The sequence below is a fragment of the Spea bombifrons genome, chromosome 12, assembly GCF_027358695.1.
Source record: "Spea bombifrons isolate aSpeBom1 chromosome 12, aSpeBom1.2.pri, whole genome shotgun sequence".
NCBI classification, from domain to species: domain Eukaryota; kingdom Metazoa; phylum Chordata; class Amphibia; order Anura; family Pelobatidae; genus Spea; species Spea bombifrons.
Genome location: NC_071098.1, coordinates 10,519,921 through 10,542,538, shown reverse-complemented (window position 1 = coordinate 10,542,538; position 22,618 = coordinate 10,519,921). Strand labels below are relative to the sequence as shown.

The 22,618-nt window shown below is 41.5% G+C and overlaps 1 protein-coding gene across 1 annotated transcript; it reads right to left on the bottom strand.

The window, feature by feature from the left end:
- Nucleotides 1-3,089: 3,089 nt before the first annotated feature.
- On the bottom strand, nt 3,090-21,808 carry KLHL17 (kelch like family member 17). The gene is made up of 12 exons (XM_053452501.1): nt 21,663-21,808; nt 13,642-13,903; nt 12,128-12,249; nt 11,460-11,681; nt 10,374-10,490; nt 10,075-10,288; nt 9,311-9,455; nt 8,869-9,036; nt 8,443-8,531; nt 8,287-8,360; nt 5,021-5,202; nt 3,090-3,506 (listed from the first exon to the last, which is right to left on the bottom strand). The coding sequence occupies exons 1-12, from the start codon at nt 21,666-21,668 to the stop codon at nt 3,278-3,280; spliced, it is 1,830 nt and encodes a 609-aa protein (XP_053308476.1). The 5' UTR covers nt 21,669-21,808; the 3' UTR covers nt 3,090-3,277.
- Nucleotides 21,809-22,618: the final 810 nt, after the last annotated feature.

Below are 22,618 nucleotides of genomic sequence, written 5' to 3'. Positions count from 1 at the left end.
AATAGGCAGGTGAAGGCAGGGAAGATAGAAAAGTAGGGAGAAGGGATACAATGAAGGAAATTAGTAAAAAAAGGAAAGAAGGGAGAAAGCAGGGAATAGAAAAGCAAAAGGAGCGGACATAAAAGCAATACAGAAGAAAAGGAGCAAAACGAAAGAAGAGGAAAGAAGAAATCCTTGAAGTGGCTGACGGAGAGACATTTGGGACCCCAGCAAATTCATCAAAGCAAAAAAAAAAGATTATTACATTTTTACAAGAAAAAGCAATACCTGCTCACAATGGTAGTCTCCAATCTGCAGGACTGTGACATCATCTCCAGAGTCTACAGAACGCCAGCGCATGCACACCTCAATAGTGTAGCTTACACGGCACGCCAACTCTCTTCCCACCATGAACAGGGTCTGTCCCTCTCATACAATCAGCCACAACATTGGCCCTTATGGTGTTGACTGTATTGACAAAAACCCAAGTTGCCAGATGAGTTACAGATGTAACTTTTATTGACTTAAGACAGCACAAGACAAAACCAAACCAACTTGAACATCAACATGTCTATTCTCCACGTATCAGGTTTCTGTCAAGCTTAACATTTCAAGCTGTACTGGAGAACAGCTGGCGATTTGCGTTGGGGGCAAATTTGTCAGGGTGGTTGAGTCGATAAGGGTTTAGCTAATTATGTCAAATCATCTCCTCTTGAAGAGTCCAATCAATTTGTTGAATTGGAGATTTATCGTACTTACCTGATCCACGTGATATGTGTTTGAGTTGGCTGTCAAACTAAGCTTAGTGGATACACATGCTGCTCCATGAATGCCAAGGTCATCAGTAACCAGACTCGGTTTGCGTAGCGATTAGACACCACGGTCTTCAATTTTAAATTATATTTTAGCTTTACATTTGTTTTTACTGTAAGATATCCTGATCCGTTCTCTAAGCTGATCCTTAGCTTTGTGGTTTAATAAAACCCACAAAAATAAATGTACGATCACATCTTGACGGCCTCTGCGAGGCTCCCAGCTTGTTCCAAAGCCACACGTTTAAGGTTTATTGATAAACCGCAGAAATTACAACTGGTTTTCCAGTCCAATAGTTATTTGTAACAATTTTCCTCCCAAAGAGATCAGCAGCAAATACTGGAGTTCTATTCTGTAATAACGTGTGTTAAGCGGGACATCTTCCACCAGCGATACCACTTAGTGTAATTACTGTATTCGTGGGGCAAGAAGCATTCACATAATGGCGCGGGTAACTAATTTTTGTTATTTATGACCACTGAGATGTCCAAACACAAATCACGGCCAGTCTGAGGATGATCAGACACCCCCTATATCAGGGGTTCTCAAACTGCGGCCCTCCAGCTGCTGCAGGACTACATCTCCCATACTCCTCAGCCAGCCCCTTAGCTGAAGGAGCATTATGGGAGATAGTTTGAGAACCCCTGCCCTATATCTTTACTGTCATACGGCTGCCTCTGTATTCTATTCCGATCCTAAACATTGATGCACAGATTTACAGTCCAAAGTTATCATAAGTGGCTTTGTTAATAAATCACACCATTACATTTCTTAATAAGGTATGTATTTACCATGATAGTACATCGAGAGGTGATCTTAACGGTCATAGTAAATATATTTTATATACAAATACACAAATTACACAATGTAAAATAGAACATTCCTTTCGTTTTGAGCGCGGGGCGAAATTATAAGGCATTCGTGTTTCCAGCGTTACCAGTTTAAACAACCGTCCGGCAACAGGCAGACTACAGATTTCCCCTACTATGCATGTTTAAAATGAGGATGAACGCATTAACACTTTGCTGTCTGAATTCAGGACAGCAACATCGTCCATGTGCTGCGTTGGATAGACAACTGTATTACTCCGGTTGGTGTTGAAAGATCTTTGAGATGCGAGGCAAATGGAGAGTGAACAATCGTTAAGCGGCGCGCTGTGGGAAGCCATGCTGCTTCATGTCCAGTATGTATACTACAGGTAAAAATATACACAGAGGAAAAAGCATAAGGGTAAGACAATAACGCCAGTATGCGGCTTAAACAACTCTGTCGGGATACAGAACATGCAGAAGAAAAATCAAAAGGTCATCAAGGAACATGAGAAACCCCAAAATATATGGATTATTGACAAAGATTATCATCATGCACAGAAAATGTTAAATGAATGAAGATCAGAAATAAGCACACTGCAGTAGAAATATATTTATGTACGTATATATATATATATATATACCGTATACATAAATACATTATATATATATATATATATATATCCTGCAGGAAAATAAATCGGATGAAGATGCATATATATGCTTATTGCAAAATATGACTGAGGTTAGTTTCACATTAAACAAAAAGACACAAAAGATCTTAGTGCCAGAAAGATCACCCAGGAGCGCATTGCTTTCCACTTATAATACTGTAGGTACGCTATGACGAGAGCCGTTTCCAAGAACACCTTAGACCTCAGTATTCATCAGAAGCACTTGAATGTAATTTTATGTGCAAATTGTGCCATAGCTGATTTAGGTAGCGAGGTGGGAGGATAGCAACATAAAGAACGCAAAACAAAAAAAATATAAATAATATTAAAATGAACAGCACCCAGTGGAAGAAGATGGAGGTCTGTCCAAGGGTTGGATTACTTTACATATTAAGTATACGTCCAAGTTCTATATCATGTATCAGCGCCAAAAACTCCTTCCTCGCCAGTAATGCTCATCCGCACACGGAGAGGACCAGGCACACTGTCACTCGCAGATTACACAATGGTTTTGCGGAGTTAGAACTTCCTCCATATCCCAACAGTACATGCGTCTCACAGACCACAGGCAAGATTCCATCACACCCAAAATGCAGGTAGAAAGCAGTTCTTCATCATTATTATTATTATTGTGTACGTGGATAGAGAAATGGAAGATGGGTACATATGGGGTTAGTTAGACCCCTTTCCTGCTCAAGAGACCTGCGTAATGCATTAGATCTACGATTGTCTTCTTCCTTAATGCAGTCACTCGCAGAATGCGACAGGAACAGCGGATACTTTATGTAGGCAAATCCACCGTCCTCTTTTCAGGTGGCAAAGAGGAATCTTTGCCACCAACACAGGCTGTTCCATCAGTGAAAAGGTAACACGGACAAAGGGGACATACTAAGGAGAAACCCCCTAAAATTGCAGAACCACATATCTTCTCCAATGTCTCCCAGTCTTCAGCTCTGGTAGACAACGCAGGTCCCTCCTAGACAAGCAGAAGTGGGTTCTTTGTCAGAGGCTGGTAGACGAGACAGACAAGGTAGGAGAGGATGGTGGAGGAAAGTTGAGGAGTTCGAGCACTGCCACCCCTACGCTGCTCCTCCGGGTAAACATGCACGAGGCTGCCACCCACTTATTGGTGCGTGGGTTATACTTCTCGATAGAATTCAAACTGGAGCTGCCGTCATTCCCCCCCACGGCATACAGCCAGCCATCCATTGCTACCAGGTCGTGAGTGCTCCTGCAGAAATAAGAAAGGATCTATAAAGTACACACCTTTCTCTGGTATGCAAAACGACACGTGGCAGGAATATATTCACTAATCTGCTTAGTTTTTTCCGTTATAACCTTTTTTTTTTACTCCTGGGCATTAAGGCCTAATGATATAATATAGTTTAAATCGATATGGCATGGATGTCTAAGAAGACAAAACATTTGTTTTATATACATGTATGTATGAGTTATTATTGCAGAGATTAGAAAAGCACACCATAAGCGGATTCATTATCCCATACATTCGGGCTCTGATCCCCTTGTGCACATTCCCTTTATCAACCCATCTAGCTAGGAGAACCATTATAGACGGCGTAACTTCACAAGCCCTGATCTTTCCTCCTGGCCTTGGGACGTGCAACTTGGACAGTCGTTGGCATATCAGAATTCCATTAGAGATGTTATATAATTAGAAGTACCTTTTTGTTTCTCATTGAATCACAAGAAAGCTGAGATCAGTGGCAAGAGGCGGCATAGCTAATATATATATAAAAATATTTTCTGTCCTCAGTATTTCTCCATTCTTCTCCTCCCACCCATATAAAGGCTGCTTGAATCAATCAACAGCAATCAGCAACTTAACAGCAGGAGAGATAACTAAATGGGTGGGGGAATCATACAGATCCTCACATTATGCACATAGGGTGGGTTTGGAATATGCACATATATAGCCTATTTGAATCTGTAAACATAATGATGTTAGTTTATTTGGTGGATAGAACTGTACAACACAGACTTTTGCAGGGTCAGGCATTAACGTGGGACGAGTCTTTTCATAACTCTAGCAGCCAGAGGCTTCCAGGGAGTAACAATAGTGATAAAACAGAGCGTGTATGACAAGAGGCCGTCGGATGAAAATAATCATAGCTCCGAGTCGCTAAACTGCTGTGAGATTCTACAGCGAACTTCAAATTTAAACAAGATTAGTCCTCATTACACAACCTCCCGAGGGTATACAGCAGGGGGCCAGAAACGACACATTCTCAGTGCAAGACCAGGTCTCCCAGCTTGGGGTTATCTGATGTAAATGAGGCTGGGGAATCCTTTAATGTAAATAAAGGAGGCCTCTATGGCCAGATTGGGCCTTCTTTGATGTAAAATGAAACCCTGGAGAAACCTAAAAAAAATATATGAACCTTTGTGGTTCTACAAAATCTCATTTAATTGTAAAGCTGGTTAAGTAAACATGTATTTTCATGTCCTAAATAATAATGGAATAAGACAGGTAGATGGATAGATAGCTGATAGGTACAGTTATTGAAGGTGAACATTCTAGTTATACTTTGAGGACTGTTTTTGATCTATATAAATACTACAATATATTATGAATTAGGTGTGGAGTAGCTATTTCCAGGACAATGACTGCATTTCATGTACCCTTTACAGCACAGAAATCCATTTTATTTTTGGCTAAGAAATGGTCTCCTGACGGGCAGGTTCAGAGAATGAACCATCTATAACCTGTAAGCCCATACGCCTTACCTTCTAATATTCATTGGGGCCACGCTCTCCCATGTGTTTGCTTTAGGATTATATCTCTCCACTGAATTCAGGCAGCTCGTTCCATCGTTCCCTCCTGCTACGTACAGCATTCCCTCCAGGACAGCCACTCCAGCGCTGCTCCTCCGGCTAAGCATATTGGCGATTGGAGTCCACGTATTTATCTAAGAAAAAACACAAATAAAAAAGAATAGCTGAGCCAACTAGATGAATAACGTTAAACAGACTGCTACTTATACCATGTCCTGATGTGCACACGCGGCCCTGGATTGGGCTCCGTATCAAATGGCTCTGTCTCGTCCCACGGAGTTGGGATCACTGACGTAGCGTATACAGATCATATTCTGTATGCGCTTCATTTACACGGTCTACCTTTTAGATGTAACAATCATATATACAGTATGTATATGGGAAATGAAATAGTATATGGTGGGCTGCCTCCAATTTTTACCGTCGGTATAACAACCCTGCTCAGGGTATAGCTGGATATGTCTATTATGGGATCCTGGACAGTTTTATTCCCTCTCCTGTGCCTAATTACAATCGTACCAAGAAAATGTCTTACAAGGACACCACCCACATATGAAATACCGTCTTCCAAAATCCTCAAATATAGATATGCCAGTTTCCATTCCATGACAGAAATTAAAATAGCATGTGCTTTTTTCGGCAGATAGCGGCCTGGACGTCAGCAGGAATGTTTCCACGTGAAGGAGGTGTCGCGCTCAAAATCAAATCAGTAAGTCGGGGGAGAAGATAACGTAACAGCGGGGTATGTAAAAATACACAACTAAACGCAAGGAAATCTCACGCAGGCACTTAAACAAATGTAAACCAAAAAACAGATACAATATATGAATTTACAAAAATACAATGTATTATTTACTATGAATTACATATGTAAATTATATACTATAATACTATATATTTTATTCAGGACAAACTTATCATTAATCTTTCCGCCTGCATACGTGTACGTGTTATTTATCTTGGCCTATCATTATTTTTCTTGACCTAGACATGCAAACCCCGACACCATAAAATCCATCTCGTCTCCATAAAACTCAATTGACAACACATAGAAAAGGGATTAAAAGAGGTCATAGTAACAAACAGAATTGGCCAATAATCAGGGAATGTCCCAAATGATTGTGTTATCATACCCGACAGCCGAGCCTATGAGCCATGTCTTTATTATATAGGTAGGGGAAGAAACACCTAGTCATACACAATAGCATCATCCACTTCCTGTTGCTTCATGATGTAATAAACTGGCAACACCCATGTCATCTGCTAGCCCACCTAACCCAGGCTTCATACCCTCCCGGCACCTATATAGAGCAGGGTGGAGAAAGCCTTGGCTGAACCAGACCCGGAAGTTGAGATGTTTGTAAATATCAATGTGTGCAACAATTATCTCGCCCTATGACCAACAGCATCATTATAGACTCAGTCCTCCCCACTCCTCTAGACATTGCAGCTACATCCAGATCCTGACTCCTTCATCTTCAGAATAGGTGTCCAGGTACATCTCCCCCAAACCAAAAAGGACACTGCCAGACTGGTGTGCAGAATTCCTGGAAATCTATCATGTTACTACACAAGCAAGTACGGCTCAGCCTCATTTCTAGTAAAGTATGAGCTCAACCAAACACCACCAATAATCGTAACAATATACTGTATTTGCCATGACGGTTTCGGTAAGTTTAACCACATAACTTATAAAGGGAATGGTGGTCTTTGTTGTTTTAGAACCCAAGATCATGTGACCAAAGAGAATAAGAGATTGGCAAAGCATGGGTGCAATAAAGTGAAAAGGTTTCCCCCTACTGGTTGCCCAGTGAATCGCAATCACAGTCAATAATTTAATAGAATATTCATGTGATATAATACATAATTTAAGATTATTAAATCATTAAAGATTTCATTAAACCAAGTGTCCTTGTGAATATAACAGAAAGAATATTTTATCCGACATGACTAAGTAATGAATAAAATATCTGAATTCCAGGGCAAAATGCTGTATCTAAATGTGTGAATGGACCCCAGGATACATGAGCAAAATCCTTTAGCTTCAGCTATTGTTAAACTACAAAGCCCATGATGCTCAGTTGGCATTATAAATGAAAAAGAGGTATGCTTATGACTATAACACCATGAAAAGGTTAAAATGTTTTAGTTTACGAATTGCTGGATTTCTATAATTTGCATGCTTAGACATCAAAATGGGACCAAAGTGGTGCCGCAAAAAAGACCAAGCAAGCGCCAGTGTTCCAGATTCCCTGGACTCAAGTCTTGAAATTAGTTGAGCATCATTGGACTTATAGTCTACAGCAGCAGGCCTCCCAGAATGCATTACTGACTCGTTCTGAATAGTACTTATAAGTGATAGAAATGTATTATAAGGACATACATAAAGGAAGCAATTTTCTTGTCACCTGCCCCCACAGACTTGTATTAACATTACATCATTTGCATTTTTCCCCTTTTACATTAAACTTATTAAGTCTTTCTGCACCACAATGTGTACATTTAATCTGATTTCCCTAAAGAAAAACAACAAGCAAAAAAGTGAGAAGACCTGATTGCATAAAAAAGAGGATAGGGAGCAGAGAAGATCACCATAAAGGCAAGTCTGTACTTGCAATTTGGTGGCACTTACATGGGGATGTTACCCATCTACTACCAGGATGACATACTTTCTCACGTAGACTTACATAGTTTAATAAACACAAAATTAAAGGAAAAGTCCAGCACCCATTCTTTTTACTGATTGTACAAATCAAATAAAAAAAATATTTGGTTACAGAAATTAGAAAATGAACCTTCTGTAGCATTCCCATTGGGGGCAGATCTCCTACTGAAGTCAATGGGAGTAACAGCAGCCAATAGCATCTAGGCTAGCTGAATATATTATAATATATAATTTCATATAACTGCCTCTCGGATAGGTGCTTCGGTAAAAGAAACCCTGGGGGCTGGGTGAAAATGAAAGCCTGTCCGGAGGAGAAGAGCAAAGAATCGCTTGCCGGCCCTGTCTCTGCTTAGTTATTGGCCTATACCTAGTGACAAACAAAAATGGAAGCTGCCTTGTTTTTGTAATTCTCCTTGTGTCAAAGAAAGAAGAATAAGGTGTTGAAAATCCAGTGGATTCAAATGTCTAATGGTAACTTATATTTGGTAGGTTCCTGGACACTGAACCATAGCATTATCTAGCCCTCCATGGGAGTTACCATTGGCAGACTCACCTGGGGTTCATATTTTTCCACCGTGGCCAAGTGAGAAGAGCTGTCATATCCTCCAACTGCATAAAGATTTCCATCTACAAAAGGAAAAAAGTACTGTATAGGTGGCGGTAACCTCAGGGCAGGAGCGGCTCATATAGATACCGTAAGAGTACTCACCTAGTGTTGCTACTCGAACATATCTGCGTCGTGTGCTCATGGCAGCTATAGATGTCCAAGTACCTGTCAGCGGGTCATAACGTTCTGCACTGGAATTATAGAAACATCTTAAATATGAAAAATACACCCAACAGTGGGGTTCACAAGCAAATGTGAGGGCAGATTATTCTTTATGCGGGCAATGCATGGAAAAATATATTTCAATTTATATATTTGCTAACATCTTCAAGCCCCCAAATGTAGCCATTTTGGGTTGGAAGATAGCATTTAGGTGTAGTCCAAAGATTGTATTGTCCATAAAGGCTCACCATCGCTTGACTTGAATATGTCTGGATTAAGCCTGTTCTATGACCACGACAAACCTCCTAGCTTTGTGTGGAGACTCTTTCCCATGAAATCTAGTACAATGTGAACGGAGCTTGGCACCTGTTCAGACACGAAGCACCATCATAACCGCCGGCGGCATACAGGAGACCATGGAGTACGGCCACTCCTAGACAGCTGCGTCGTGTTCCCATGGAAACCTCGGGCTGCCATGTGTTTGTAACTGGGTCATAGGACTCCACGGTGGCAAGATCGGATGTGCCATCATATCTGAAACAATATATAAACACAGAGGACAGCTGGAGACAGTAATACTATAAACATGTTTATATATGTCGGTAATTGTTATGGGGTTGGGGTATTGTTTTTAGTGTTTTCTCACTGGAGCATCATCTGTCAGTTACTGTGATTCTTAAAACACGAAGAAACACAAAGAATCAAGAAGCCAATTAGAATTAAGCTTGATTCCAGCCTTAAGATATTAAAGTCACTCTCTCTCCCTACCGGACTTGTCTGCAGCAAGGTCAAGTCGTTTAAATCTTACCCTCCCACGGCATATAGCTTGTTCCCAATGGCTGCTACTCCCACTCGAGCTCTTCTAGTAGACATGGAAGCCACCATGTGCCAGCGGTCAGTACGTGTATCGTATGCTTCACAGTCACCATGTATGGCAAAGAGGCTCCCACCACCTGCAAATTAGATAATGTCAGGATACATAAGACACCATAGTCTGTCATCAGTCTACCTGATACTCAGACAAAGCCCACTGCATTAACATCCTAGAAATGCAGAAGTCCAAAAACATTACTGGTACAGCAGTAAACAGCTCATCGAAAGAATAAAGAAATGTTAAAAATGTAATTTAATGGATATATATTTCAGACACACCCAGTGGTCACAATTGGAATTGCAAGTAAGAAACAAAGCAACAAAAAAAAACCCAAAACAATTGATAATCAGAGAAGGCCCTGAGGGTTACTGTCCCCAATGACCCACGCTCCCCAATGATCCATTTATCATCATGTCACCTGAACAAACAAACAAAAACTAAAAATGCAATGTACAAGAAGAACAATTAAAACTAAAAAAAAGGACATCCCTCTCCCAGCCCTTAAAATTCATGAAGGTCTCAGGGGGCCCGGGAGGACTTTTGAAATTTTTTTTAAACTATTTGCTATTTTTTATTTTCGCATTCTATTCTAGGTGTGACCACAAGCGACAACTGATATAATAAATACGCAATTCCCCAGACAACACTTCTTGCTTCCTTCCAGCGTCCTAACCACTTAGCACCTAAAACAGACTTACCTACTGCAAAGAGGACCGTGCTGGCTCCCTCGCAGCGCCTCGGCCTGGTTCGGCTATTGCTCAGCACTCCGCGTTGTTCTGGCATCAGGTGGTACTTCAGCGCCTCGATGAGCAGGTCTTTACACTCCGAGTGATGACGCACAAGCAGTTCGGTGTCCACACTGCTCATGAGGAAATCCCTGCTCAGCAAAGGGAGCCGCACACACTTCATCAGCTGCAGACAACAGAAAGCGATGGATGGATTATCTAGAGCCGGTCTATTTTGTGATGATCTCTAACATACTGGTAAGTAATCTCACCCGGGGGACATGCTGCCTCCTGGCATCCACATCATGTTTGACCCAGTTCAGCACAGCCCGGTATACCTCTTCTTCTGAAGGAACATTGAGACTGTCACTAGAGATAAGGTCCAGCACCTGAAGAGCAAGGTGGAAAGACCACACTAGAAACAGAGCTTCTGTCCTATGCCCAATCCCTTCCCAGAGATGGCACCGAGAGGCTGTTTCCATGGAAACTGAAACACGTTCTTTAAAGTCTGTGTGTTTTTTTTGTTTTACTTCAGATGAATGAATAAAATGAATGATCCAGTTTAGATCCTTAACATTTTACAGAGCAACATTAATGTTGAAAAGCACCTTCAATATAAAGGAGACCCAGTTTACAAAGGAGAACGCGAACATGTGACATTATGAAACAGACAGAGATAAAAGGTCGAGAAAATACAGGGTAAAAAAAGGAATACGAACAAGTATTAAAAGCGTGGGAATGGATGTGTTGCTGGCACACTGGGCACTTGCGCCGCGGGTACGCTGGCAGCAGCCCATGTGGGGGCTTCCCTGCTTTTTGGCTCTAAACACAGTTGCTAGGAAGCCACCACCACACTTAACATTCAGATCAGAGCAATGGCAGTTATGTGGGTAAATCAGAAGGAGACAATGCAACGTACAGAGGAGACAGACCAGATGTGAGACTGGAAGCGAGAAAACACCATACAATACAGCCGAGCTGTATGCTGCTTGAGTTATTTTCTTTTAAAGATGAGATAATGCTGGCTCTGCCACAGGCTGCCACAGACCCCGGCTTCTATGAGGCCAGCTTTTAAACTAAACATCTTAAGAAACTGATATGTTGATTGACGAACAATAAAACTCAAGCTGTAAGTAGTTCTAATTAATACATTTAGTTAAAGTATGCGACAATGTCTCCGCTCACAGTTTAATGAGTTTAATGTATGATGGATACAAGATTGGTAACATAACACGTTGCACTCTAGTTCTTAAATAAAACGTCTATGATCTCCAACCAAGTCATGGCTGTTCAACAGAGCGTCCGCTAACTGTTCTGCTTCGACAAGCATTGTGAAGAAAGAAAGGTCTGGCCAATACCTGTTTAAGTGGCAGCAGCATGAATTCCTCAGTCTTGGACACCTCTACAAAGTGCTGTAAAACATACTTGTGTGCCGACTTCAGCAGGTCACTGCAGGAATGCGTGTCGGCAAAACTGCGGATTCCGAGGCAGTTGGATGGGTCGAGCTGGCTGAGCAGGAACTTGCAGCAGGCGTCTCTCACCCCATTCAGCTGCAGCAGGCTGGCAGCGGGAAGCAACGTCTGGCACAAAGATAGCAGTGGGTGTCAGCATGCGTCCTTGGATGTAATCAGCAAACGATTCCTCGATACTCAAGAATATATACGTATTGGCCAAGGACAGCATATTCAAGTCACCAACAGAAAGGGGTCCAGTCAAGAGGATCACTACATTGGTTGCTGTGGAGAATCAGGGCTTTACAAATAACTCCCATTATCAGGTGAAAGTACGTGATCAAATAACCCAAACTGGCCATTATTAACTAAAAACACAGTACAATAGGATGCAATTCATATACATTCGCCTAGTGGCAAAAAGGCTCAATCAAGGCCAGTAATCCATCAACTCTTTTGTAATGCAGCGAATATAATATTCATTCATTGTATGTAAGTTTCATATATATTTTATATATTTATTCACATGCTGCTGAATGGTTGACTTGATTTCCGTAACTCTGTGTACCCCCTACCTGAACATTGCCCTCTCCCACCACAATTTCTGCTGTGTACGCATACTGTACAAGCTGCTCCAGGGCCTGTGGGTCAATGTCGTGCAGCGTCACGTGAGTCTGTCGACTCTCACTCATCTCATCTAAAAGGCAAGAAGAATTTATGGAGCTAAAATCATCATTAAATGGCTCATAGGTATAACACAGACACACAATGTAGACAGATTGGATGAAAAATAACATTTAATATGTTGTAAGTGCACTTCTAGATTGTAAGTTCGGTTTCTGTTATTCCAAATTGTTATATGATGTGCTACTTGTTATGTCCTGTTGGCCCATTATTTAGCACTGTAGAGCTATTATCATTTATTGATTTATATAGTGCCATAATGTACATCCAAATACACCCCTTCACTGGCTCACATAAGCATTCCATAGGGGTCTATCAAGATCCCCAACATGCACATATAGAAGGTGCCCCTAAAGGGTAGGGCGATATTAAGTTTTTAAGATGCATTCTCCAATTGGTGGCACCCTAAGGCGCTTTGAAAAATGTAAATGCATGTAAATAGGTTTGAATGATGTAATCCTAAATAAAAACCACGTCCTTGAAGATCGAGTCCTTGGTCATTAAAAATAGCATTCTGTCCGTTACTGAGCTCAGTTCTCTAATCACCCGTGGGTGTATATTATCTCACTGCTTTGGGACACTGATCAGGGTCAGACAATGATGTGTTGGGCGTAAAGCTTTGGTTCCACTCATTTATAAGATTCCATTGATCTTCTTTTCTTATATCATTTATTATGAAACATGTTAAGTACATAACACATTTGTTTTATTAATATTATTTTTACATATGGTTTGTAAACACCCTAACCCTCAAATTCCAATGATGCTTCTGACTTCTTTCCTTATCAGCTGAACAAACCATTTTATCTTCATAAAAAGAAACAAAGGTGATATCCCTCGATTGATACTCTTACAAATCTGTCCCCATAAAGGAACCAGGTCATCAACCTGGCACGACCTCAAAGAACATAACCACTGAAGAAATCTACCCTTGTTTAACCCAATCTCCTATACCAAAGCCATGTTCTACAGTACATATACAGTAATGATTCTATAACGATTCCATAAATCTCCCGCAATTCTCTTTGTTTCAAAATTCAGCCAAACCTAGAGTTGTAAGCAGCGGTAACATTGGCGTTTTTTGCATCCCTATTGTTATAAACTCTGCATTGCAGCAAGTTTGCTTTCTGCTTTTAAGCCAAACTGGACTATACCGTTGAAACATTTCCAAGATTATGAAGCCTACACGCAGAGATACTAAGACGCCATCATCCTAGCTGCCTACAACATCAATGCTGGCCTGGTAATGATTCTCCAGCTCGTAGTATTCTTTTAGAACAACTTGTACTGCAAAAATAAATGAACCGTGGTTTCAGACGTATGATTACGTTTTCTTGGATTCCAGTTCTTATTAATGTCTTTGATTAACAAGGGATGGAAGGAATAGACGCAGGCACGGACTCACTTGTAAACATGGCATGGAAATAAGGACTGCAGGATGCCAGCACCACTTTATGGCCCTTGATCTCCTTGGTCCCCACATGGAGCACGATATCACACAGGAGTCCCCGTTGGCGCATTCTGTTCATGCACACGAAGGCGTCATGGTAGTGCCGCTTTGAGTTGTGGGATATGGTGTGACCATCCCGGCTTAGAAGCTGCACTGCCGAGTCCATGGCCGGAGACTGATCTCCTGATTTCTCCTTGACTGGCTTCACACGTTGAAGCTGCAAGTACACAATAAAAGTTCAGAGAGCATTTCCCACTTTACACAAAGACACAGAAACATATATGGAAATATTCCATAAAACAGGCTCTGAATAATATCTATGGAGACCATCAAGTAAGATATCTGTGATGTCAGATGTGAAATGGATCACATATTTAAAGATACTGTATACTTCAGTACAAAGTCAAATCAAGTTTATTTATATTCATCTCTGTCTTGATATTAAAGCACATCTTCATTATGCAAAATACAATGCACAATCAACGGCCCTTTGTTTGAAACGTGCTGGAACTATAAAATAAGAAAGTTTGAGGAAACATTCCCAGATTTCATTATAAAAATATTATTTCTATACATGTTATTCAGAGCAAAAGGATTCCCAAGGACAACAAATTACAAGTGACGGGTTTCTGGAACCTCGAAATTGAAGCAAAACAAATCAGAAGAGCGATCATCAGACCTGGACAGATCTTTTAGGAGGGTGCTCTGGGTAACTCATGGGGTCTGAAATGCTTGTATCGACAGAAAAAAAGTATTTAATATCACAGAATGACACACAGCGCTAGAATTTTAGGAAGCTGAAGGACCCTTATTACTTAAATGGTCCATATAATCATATGTGAGATCTACCCAGAGCTGTGTGGCTTTGTAAGAGGACATCCTTGAAGAGGGCGTAGATGGGGCTAGCCGTGCACCAATCAGACTTGAGCAGGAGGGGAAGTGGGTGGGGAGTAGTCATGGGTAATTCACTATTCTACCTGCCTGGAGAGAGAGGAGAGTGACCCTGACACCCCGGGAATCAACGCTTAACCCGGAGACTCTGGATCAAACCCTGAAAGTTCAGAGGTATCCATATAATCTGACTGCCTACGAGACGATACAGCAAGACTCTTATCAGTGGCGTAACTACAGGGGTCACAGCTGCGATTGGGGCTCGTGCCTTTAGGGGGCATAGTGTTACGGACACATATATTACAGACAGGCCTATCTGTGTAACAAATGAAAATTGTAACCAAAAGCTTTAATTTTAACCAGGCTGTACTGTGTCCTAAAAACAGTGGCAACCATATCCTTGAGCAGTTTAATCCTCATTACAAAAGTATCGATGCGATGCGAAACCAACCCCATGATGTTCTGCAAAACACAGTTTAGAGAGTAGTTTAGAAGGTATGAGGTAATTCAAGACCACTGCCTGTGGACAATAAAGGGGTTTACAAACAAGTGACATCATAAAGCATAAATCAAAAAAATGAATCCTATGCAAAAATTATAAGAAGAAAAAAGACAAATGCAGAGCCATTACTCAGTGTTCAGGGCCCTCGTCCTGTGAGTGCATCCTGCACACCTACACGAGGCTGATTAATGCGGTGTAAAAATAGACGGAAAGATGCAGTTTCTACCCATCTGTAATCACAACAGGGCGTCTGTGACTAACCTCCCTCCCTCTGCACACGAGATGCGGAGCGCGCAGAGAAGCGTGGTGAGCGGGGTAGGAGGACGGGCTATACATATACATATATATATATATATATATATATCTATACATATATCTAAGCCGGACCGTGTTCATTTATGTCTTAAAGAAATAATAGAATCCAGAACCTGAGACCGATAGAGCACCTGGAGGAGGATGTATTATATCTTATATAATAGACACTTTAATGTGATAAGGAGAAGACTTTATGTTGTATTTGGTCCTAAATCATTCTCCAGCTGACCTGCTGCAGACATAGAGGTGATCTACTTCAATCAACGATGGCTGGATTTGGGGGATAATCTAAAAGGTCTGTTGCAAAATGAGAGGGTTGCCAAAACACAGATGCGATTGGAACCCTAACTCAAGTAAGGATCTCCGTTCTATGGCTTCCTTCCCCGTCCATGTCCTCACCAGTGAAAGTGCAGGGGAAAAAATGACAGAGGACGCTGGACTAACCGAACAAAACATAAATGCGAGGGATGGAAGCCAAGGTAGCCTCGTTGGTGCAATGTGTCCCACCTTGACTATATGAGAGGCAGATGAGACATGATGTAGGTCTACTGAATGGAAACCAAAACACGGTTTTTGTTTGGTTGCTTCAAACCATTTCTCTAGAGAACCTTGAAGAAATGATAAGAAAGGGTCCCCAGACTATATAATGTTTATGTCTCAATGACGTAGTCAGAGTTGCAGCTTCTACGGTTAGGAGTGGTTTTGTATTCATTTGAAGACACTCGCATTTCCAGCTACTCCTACTCTCCGCGGAGGTTTGTTGTGCAAATAAGGATTAGAACATAACAGGATGCGTGGAGTGGGTCGCGTGACATACAACCATCAGCTTTACCTACCCGTAAATATTACCAAACATGCTCTGTTCCATGACGCAGCCTTACCATATCATTTCTACCCTTCATTTTCTATAATCACCACAGGTAATGGCAAACTAGAAAAGCTGTTCAATACGTCTAAGGTAACATGAGCCTAAGTCTGCTTTGTTTCCGTGCATTTAAAGATTGTAAGCTTGCGAGCCGGGCTCTCTCTACCAAATGTATCGGTTTGTCTTAGTCTGTCAATTCTTGTCTTGTCATATCCCTTGAATTTATGTATTGTATTAAGCGCTGCGTAAACTGTTGGCGCTATATAAATAAAGGATAATAAATAAAAAATAAATAAATTTAAAGCAATAAACTTGCTCAAAATTACCATCGAGACCAGATAAGTGGACACATCTGCTAAGGTTTGTTTGGTTAATATGCTATAGAACACAATAGGTGTCTAAGTGGAACAGCACCTTTACCTCCATGTTTTAATTATTTGTATAAAAATCCGATCACATTCATTTGGTTTATTTCTCCTACTTGGGGAAGTCTTTGTAAGGATGGGATGAAGAGGAGGGAGAACGCTTCAGGACAGGAGAATAATTGTTATTCTAGTTTTGCCACCTTTTGCCTCAGATCTTACCTACACAGGGGTAGCATGATCCTTTATATAAGTTACATGTATCTCGAAAAGAATAGCATTGGCTGAACAATAAAAAACACAAGCTAAAGGTAGCTTTAATATATATATTTACTAATAAAATCTGCTATCAGGATCTGCTATTAAAGGGTTAATTTTCCACGCGTGTCAGGGGCAGCTCATTTAGGAGGTTCCCAGGTCCGCACATTGCATGACATTCCGCAATATCCCGGCATTTTATATAAAATGACAGTAATCTGCTACAAATTGAAAGCTCAGCAGTAATTATCTCTACTGGGTGCTGAATGTGTACGTTTTGTGCACGGTCTACGGTTTACCTTGTGCCGTTATCTATAGTCTGATCATCAGCACGGGGTTTATTGCCGAACGCCTTCCCCCGTGCACCGAGTTATATAAAGTAATATCTGAATATTGCAAACGATTAAGCAGAAATTAAAACATGTCAGCAACTGTGGCGCTATATTATTATCTAACAGCTGCTCACAGACCCGGCTCATCAGGGAGAAAGTCCTACACCAGGGTACTCATCACGTTAGATTTTATATATCATAAACAAACACATACATAATGTATATAATCTATCCTAGATCACAGGGGCATTTCTGCCCCAAAAAACATTAAAGGCATTTAAACCACTGCTGTGAGTTACGACGACGACGACGACGACGACGACAACAACATCTGCCACTGGCTTCCTCTGCTGGTGGATAAATGGGGGATTGTTCTCGTGTCCTGGAATATAGAGACGCTACGGATGCAGTTTCCATAAATTCATGGAAATGGCACTTCCTACAGCCCACAAACAAGGCCAGCCCCCGGTTCCCGGTATTAAACTGTGTCATTAGCCATCTACCCTGACAGCGCGTGGAACTTGTGATGGAAACAGTGGTAGGTGAGATGGGAAACAGCCCGTGGACCACTTTACTAGGGGCAGATTGTCCTATTGGGGCCAAAATCCTCCCTTGATGGTCCTCCTTTCCAAGAGTCCATGTGTGCTGCGGATGATTGCATCACAATGATCTTCAGACCTAAAAGCCACAATAAGGTTTAGATAAAACAGCATAAATATTTATTAATTAAATTCTGAAACAATTTGTTTATTTGATGGTTGTTGATATGTGCAGGGCCCATATGGAAACTGTGATTCTGCCCCCAAACATTCTGGACCGCTATGCATTCACTACCTTTCCTGTAAGACCATTGTTAACCTGAATGAGGGTCTGACCCTGCATGATCTTAAAACAAATTCGGCAAATCGAGATATAAGGACATGAACTGTTAGATCTTGTTTTAGGCTACTTAAACTTAGAGAAACACAGCCCAATAAATCCACTAGACATTGACCAATGTGCACAAAGCTGCATCTAAGGTCAACGAGGACCAAGCTTTTACATGTACTAGTTTGGCACCCATCAAATTTGGAAGCAGATTAAATGTACACCAGAAAAGGGGTAAGACCACTTCAAACACAATGTGTTGGCGAATTTCCATGTTTATGCTGTCATTCAATTGAAAACAATAATAAAAAGTATCAAAAAAACAAACAAAAAACAAGGTGTTGGCATTGTGAGGCCTGCCAGTATCTGAGATGATAGAGACTATTTGGTGGTAGCGCTATTGAAAGTACTGGGCTAAGAGACTGGAGTCAAATTAATATAAAATGCAATTTTTATGTAATATTTAAATAAAACAATAAATATAGTATTGACATGAATAAAAAGTTTCGCCACCAGGCTAAGTTTAGACTATACAAGCAGTGGCTAGGAATGGTGGTAGGTTTTAAAGCACTGTGGGTTAATAAATTGATCGTTCTTAGTTTAAGATGCAGCCGGCTAACAGAATCACCAAGAGGTTAAGAGAAGTTAGATGATGTCATACGATGACTACCAAGGAGCCTTGTCTCATACCCCGAACCAACTGGAAAGCTTTCAATACACTGAACAGCTGGGAACCTGCTTACATCTAGCCTCGATGTTCAGTCTTAGTGGACTGTATGCGGTTTGGGGAAAAATTATTATAAATGACAATTTATTAAAACATTTGTATGGACTAAACATCTGCTGAGAGGTCATCAAAAAGCAGCTCTATCAATACCCTGTATAAAACATACATATTCACAGATTATTGGGGTCGCCTCCTTTGGAAGGAAGTTGTGAAGAGCGAAGCCCACCTATAATAACACTATATGTTCACAGCCATCTTTGCTTAGAACTTAAACGATAGGCATTTATTTCTATCTTTTTAGTTAGTCTTGCAATGATCACAAAGACAGGAAATATCTGGTCTCTGCCTTAAAATATGCGATCAATCATTTATTTATGTGTTCTGCATCTGTGTCCTGGATTCGGAGACCGTCATATTGGCGATTCAGCCATTTTTAATTAAATATTCAGCCGGTTCTGCCTGGATACAGCCTCTCTCCTCGCTGCGCTTAATGCTGGATCTCGCTGAAAGGCTGAATCATCTTCAACCGACGTTCTCCACACTACAGAGATGCTTTCAAGGGGAAGGGCTCTATCCGACACCTGTAACTGTTTGCACCAGAATCTCGTGGTGTGAACACAAGCCCTGCTCGGAAATCTTGTTTAAATATGCCCTGGGCACCATACAGATCAGGCGGATGAGACATTAGAAGATATTTAAGAACCGGAGTGAGATACAAGCGTTTCATACGCCTATCTACCCCATGTAAGAAATCACAGCCGCCTGTGCTGAAGGAGGAATCCCCATGTATCAGCCGTCACCTTTACTGAACCGGCGGCGTTATCCCCGAATGCACTAAGATGTGGTTAAGATAACAGTTTCTTTCTAAAGGTAGTCGGAAGCCGCTCGCTAGACATCCCTTTACTCAGATCGGAAGATGATTTTCGGCTACAATGTTTCAACCCCCTTCTGTACCGGTTCCATATACAGGTTCCATATACAGGTTCCATATACAAGCATGCAGAGCGGAGGGCTTACGACGCTTGCTATGATTTAGTACAGAGGCACCTCAGAAACTTTCAGCCCCCTTATCATGAGCGCACAGTCACTATATACAGAAAAGGCTACTTAAAATGTACACGAGAAGAGGGTCTGATTTGGGACATGGGGTCCGAAAAAAAACCTGCTAGACAAGATGGGAAATTTAGTAGCCCACTTAATGCTAAGTATCGAGATGGACAGCGTCATTAGTCCTAACCTCCTCACTCTATATGTATCAAGACTGGATAAACTGCTATAAATTGCTTTATTAAGGAGAAATTACATTTATAGGATACTGCAGACTCTCTAGAGTTGCTAAACATGGGTATACCCATAAACTATACAGGTTCTGCCCCGGCACAGTCTTTATGTTCCGGGGCTAGAAGTACCGGGCCACCGATTCTATTCCTCGTATAAGTCAGAGAAGGGAGAGGCTACTATGTGATTTGATCCTCACTTACGGAGCCCCAGGCAATTAAAGCTCGGTGTGCCGCACACGGCTTGTGGAAGTGAGTGGCCTCCAGCCAAACTCCAAGTTAACCTGAAATCACCCCAACGCTCAGGCACTGGCCCATTCCTAACAACGCACGGGGGGCTTTTTTGTGATAAACTCTCTTAACCAACTCTTCCGATGAGACATAGAATTCACCTATGTGTCAAAAATCTTCTAAAACAAGTAAACTTCCCTATATTAGGTTTCATTTCACAATAAAAAGGGAGCTCTGTGCAAAACAGAGGACATATTTCTGCTCAGCACAATAAAGAAGGGGACACCTACCACACAGATCATGCGCGCACACACTGCGATGGGGTTGAGCTCTGTCCTACACTGTGCCCATTGCAGCGGAGTCTGTTCCATGACTGCCGCAAGATCCAAAGAGCCGCAGAGAGCGCAGGAGAGAGAGGGCAGCAGAGAGAGGGCAGCAGAGAGAGCGCAGGAGAGAGAGAGGGCAGCAGAGAGAGGGCAGCAGAGAGAGGGCAGCAGAGAGAGCGCAGGAGAGAGAGCGCAGGAGAGAGAGCGCAGGAGAGAGAGGGCAGCAGAGAGAGCAGCGGCCTCTACATCATTCACAGCCCGTTTTATGCTGGTGCATTTGAGTGATGCAGTAACTGTTTCACTGCTGGAAGGGCCGGGAGTACCCGGGACCATACCAATAACAACAATATTCTGACTAAGAGCTACACAAACCGGCAGAGACAATCCACTGGTTTCCATGGCGATTGCCCCACACTTTAATACCTTGTCCTCTAGTTTGGTATCTTTTGCCAAGCTAATAGTTAGTGGACAGGCACTGATTAATGTAGCCATATATAACATATAAATAACAGTGTTATTCACTGCGCAAATATACACACACACATATATATATATATATATATATATATATATATATATATATATATATAGTGTGTGTGTGATATACATTAAATATACACATTTATGATATATATATAAAATTATGCATATACTCTATATAGTGTGTAATATACATACGGTATACATATATAACCATTTATTATATATACATAGTATAATTAGAAGTGTGAAGTAATATATATATATATAAACACACATACATATATATATATATATATATATACATATATATATATATATATATATATATATATATATATATATATATATAGTGTGTAGTGTATATACCGGCATATAGTGTGTATATATACATAGTGTGTGGTATATATATATATATATATATATATATATATATATATATTATGAAGCACATACGCAAGTGCAAAGTCTATTACAGCGCAATTCAGTGCGCTGTTCGTTAACCCCTTCGTTGCCGCAGGGATGGATGCTGCTCATACTCACAGACATAAGGCTGAGGGTGCAGAGCTTACTCCGCGCTGCTGCCTGGATGCCCCGGACTCATGTTACCGGTAAACACAGGAGGGGGGAGCTGGTAAGGTCTGTACACGGAGCCGGTATCCGGGCTGTGTCGGTTTATATGCCAGGGCCGGGTGCGAGCGACTTCTTTGTCATTATCCTCAATATAAACCTCTCCAGAATACCAAACTGTCAGGGGCTGAATCTGACGCAAATCTCAACCAACCAGCTGCCGGGATGCTGCTAAGGAAGCTCCTCCCACTCCATGCCATGTACTGCAAGCCGGCTACAGGAGACAGCAGGACGGGCACCCCGGGCACCGAATACCGCCGGCACCTCTAATGCACTGTATGGGACGGCAGCACGGAGGATGCCAACGGCACAGACCCCAGGGGCAGGACCGCATTACGGCTAAAGGCATGTTTACTGTGTGCATCGAGCAGTGCCGCCTTAACCAGCTATACTGCCCATAGGTGAACGTACGGCACCGCGCAGGTGATCACACTGCCTTCTGTGCCATCACATGGGCCCCGTGTATATTGTGCCACACATATATATATATTTATATATATATATATATACACACACACACACATATATATATATACACACACACACACACATATACACCATATTCCAATGCTCAGAGTCCCCAAAAACCTTTTAATCGCACGGCTCCCTACCCTAAACTGCTAACACGAGGAGTAAACCTGCCCTAAAGTGCAAACCGTCCATTATAGATCATGAAGCGATTCGTAATTGTTGACACTATATAAATATATTATTAATAATAATAATAACAACCATATATCTTGCATCTAGGGCTGCAACTAACGATTTACATAATAGATTAGTTGGCCGATTATTTTTTGAGCCCAGGCTTGCCACACTGCCTCCCAGACATGTCACTCCACCCTCCCCACATATGCCTTATACCCCCT

Coding starts and splice junctions, on each gene's coding strand:
- KLHL17 (XM_053452501.1), bottom strand. Junction 12,250..13,641: donor TTTCCATGCCATGTTTACAA/GTGAGTCCGTGC, acceptor CTTGCCTTTTAG/ATGAGATGAGTGAGAGTCGA. Junction 3,507..5,020: donor GCCCCAATGAATATTAGAAG/GTAAGGCGTATG, acceptor TTATTTCTGCAG/GAGCACTCACGACCTGGTAG.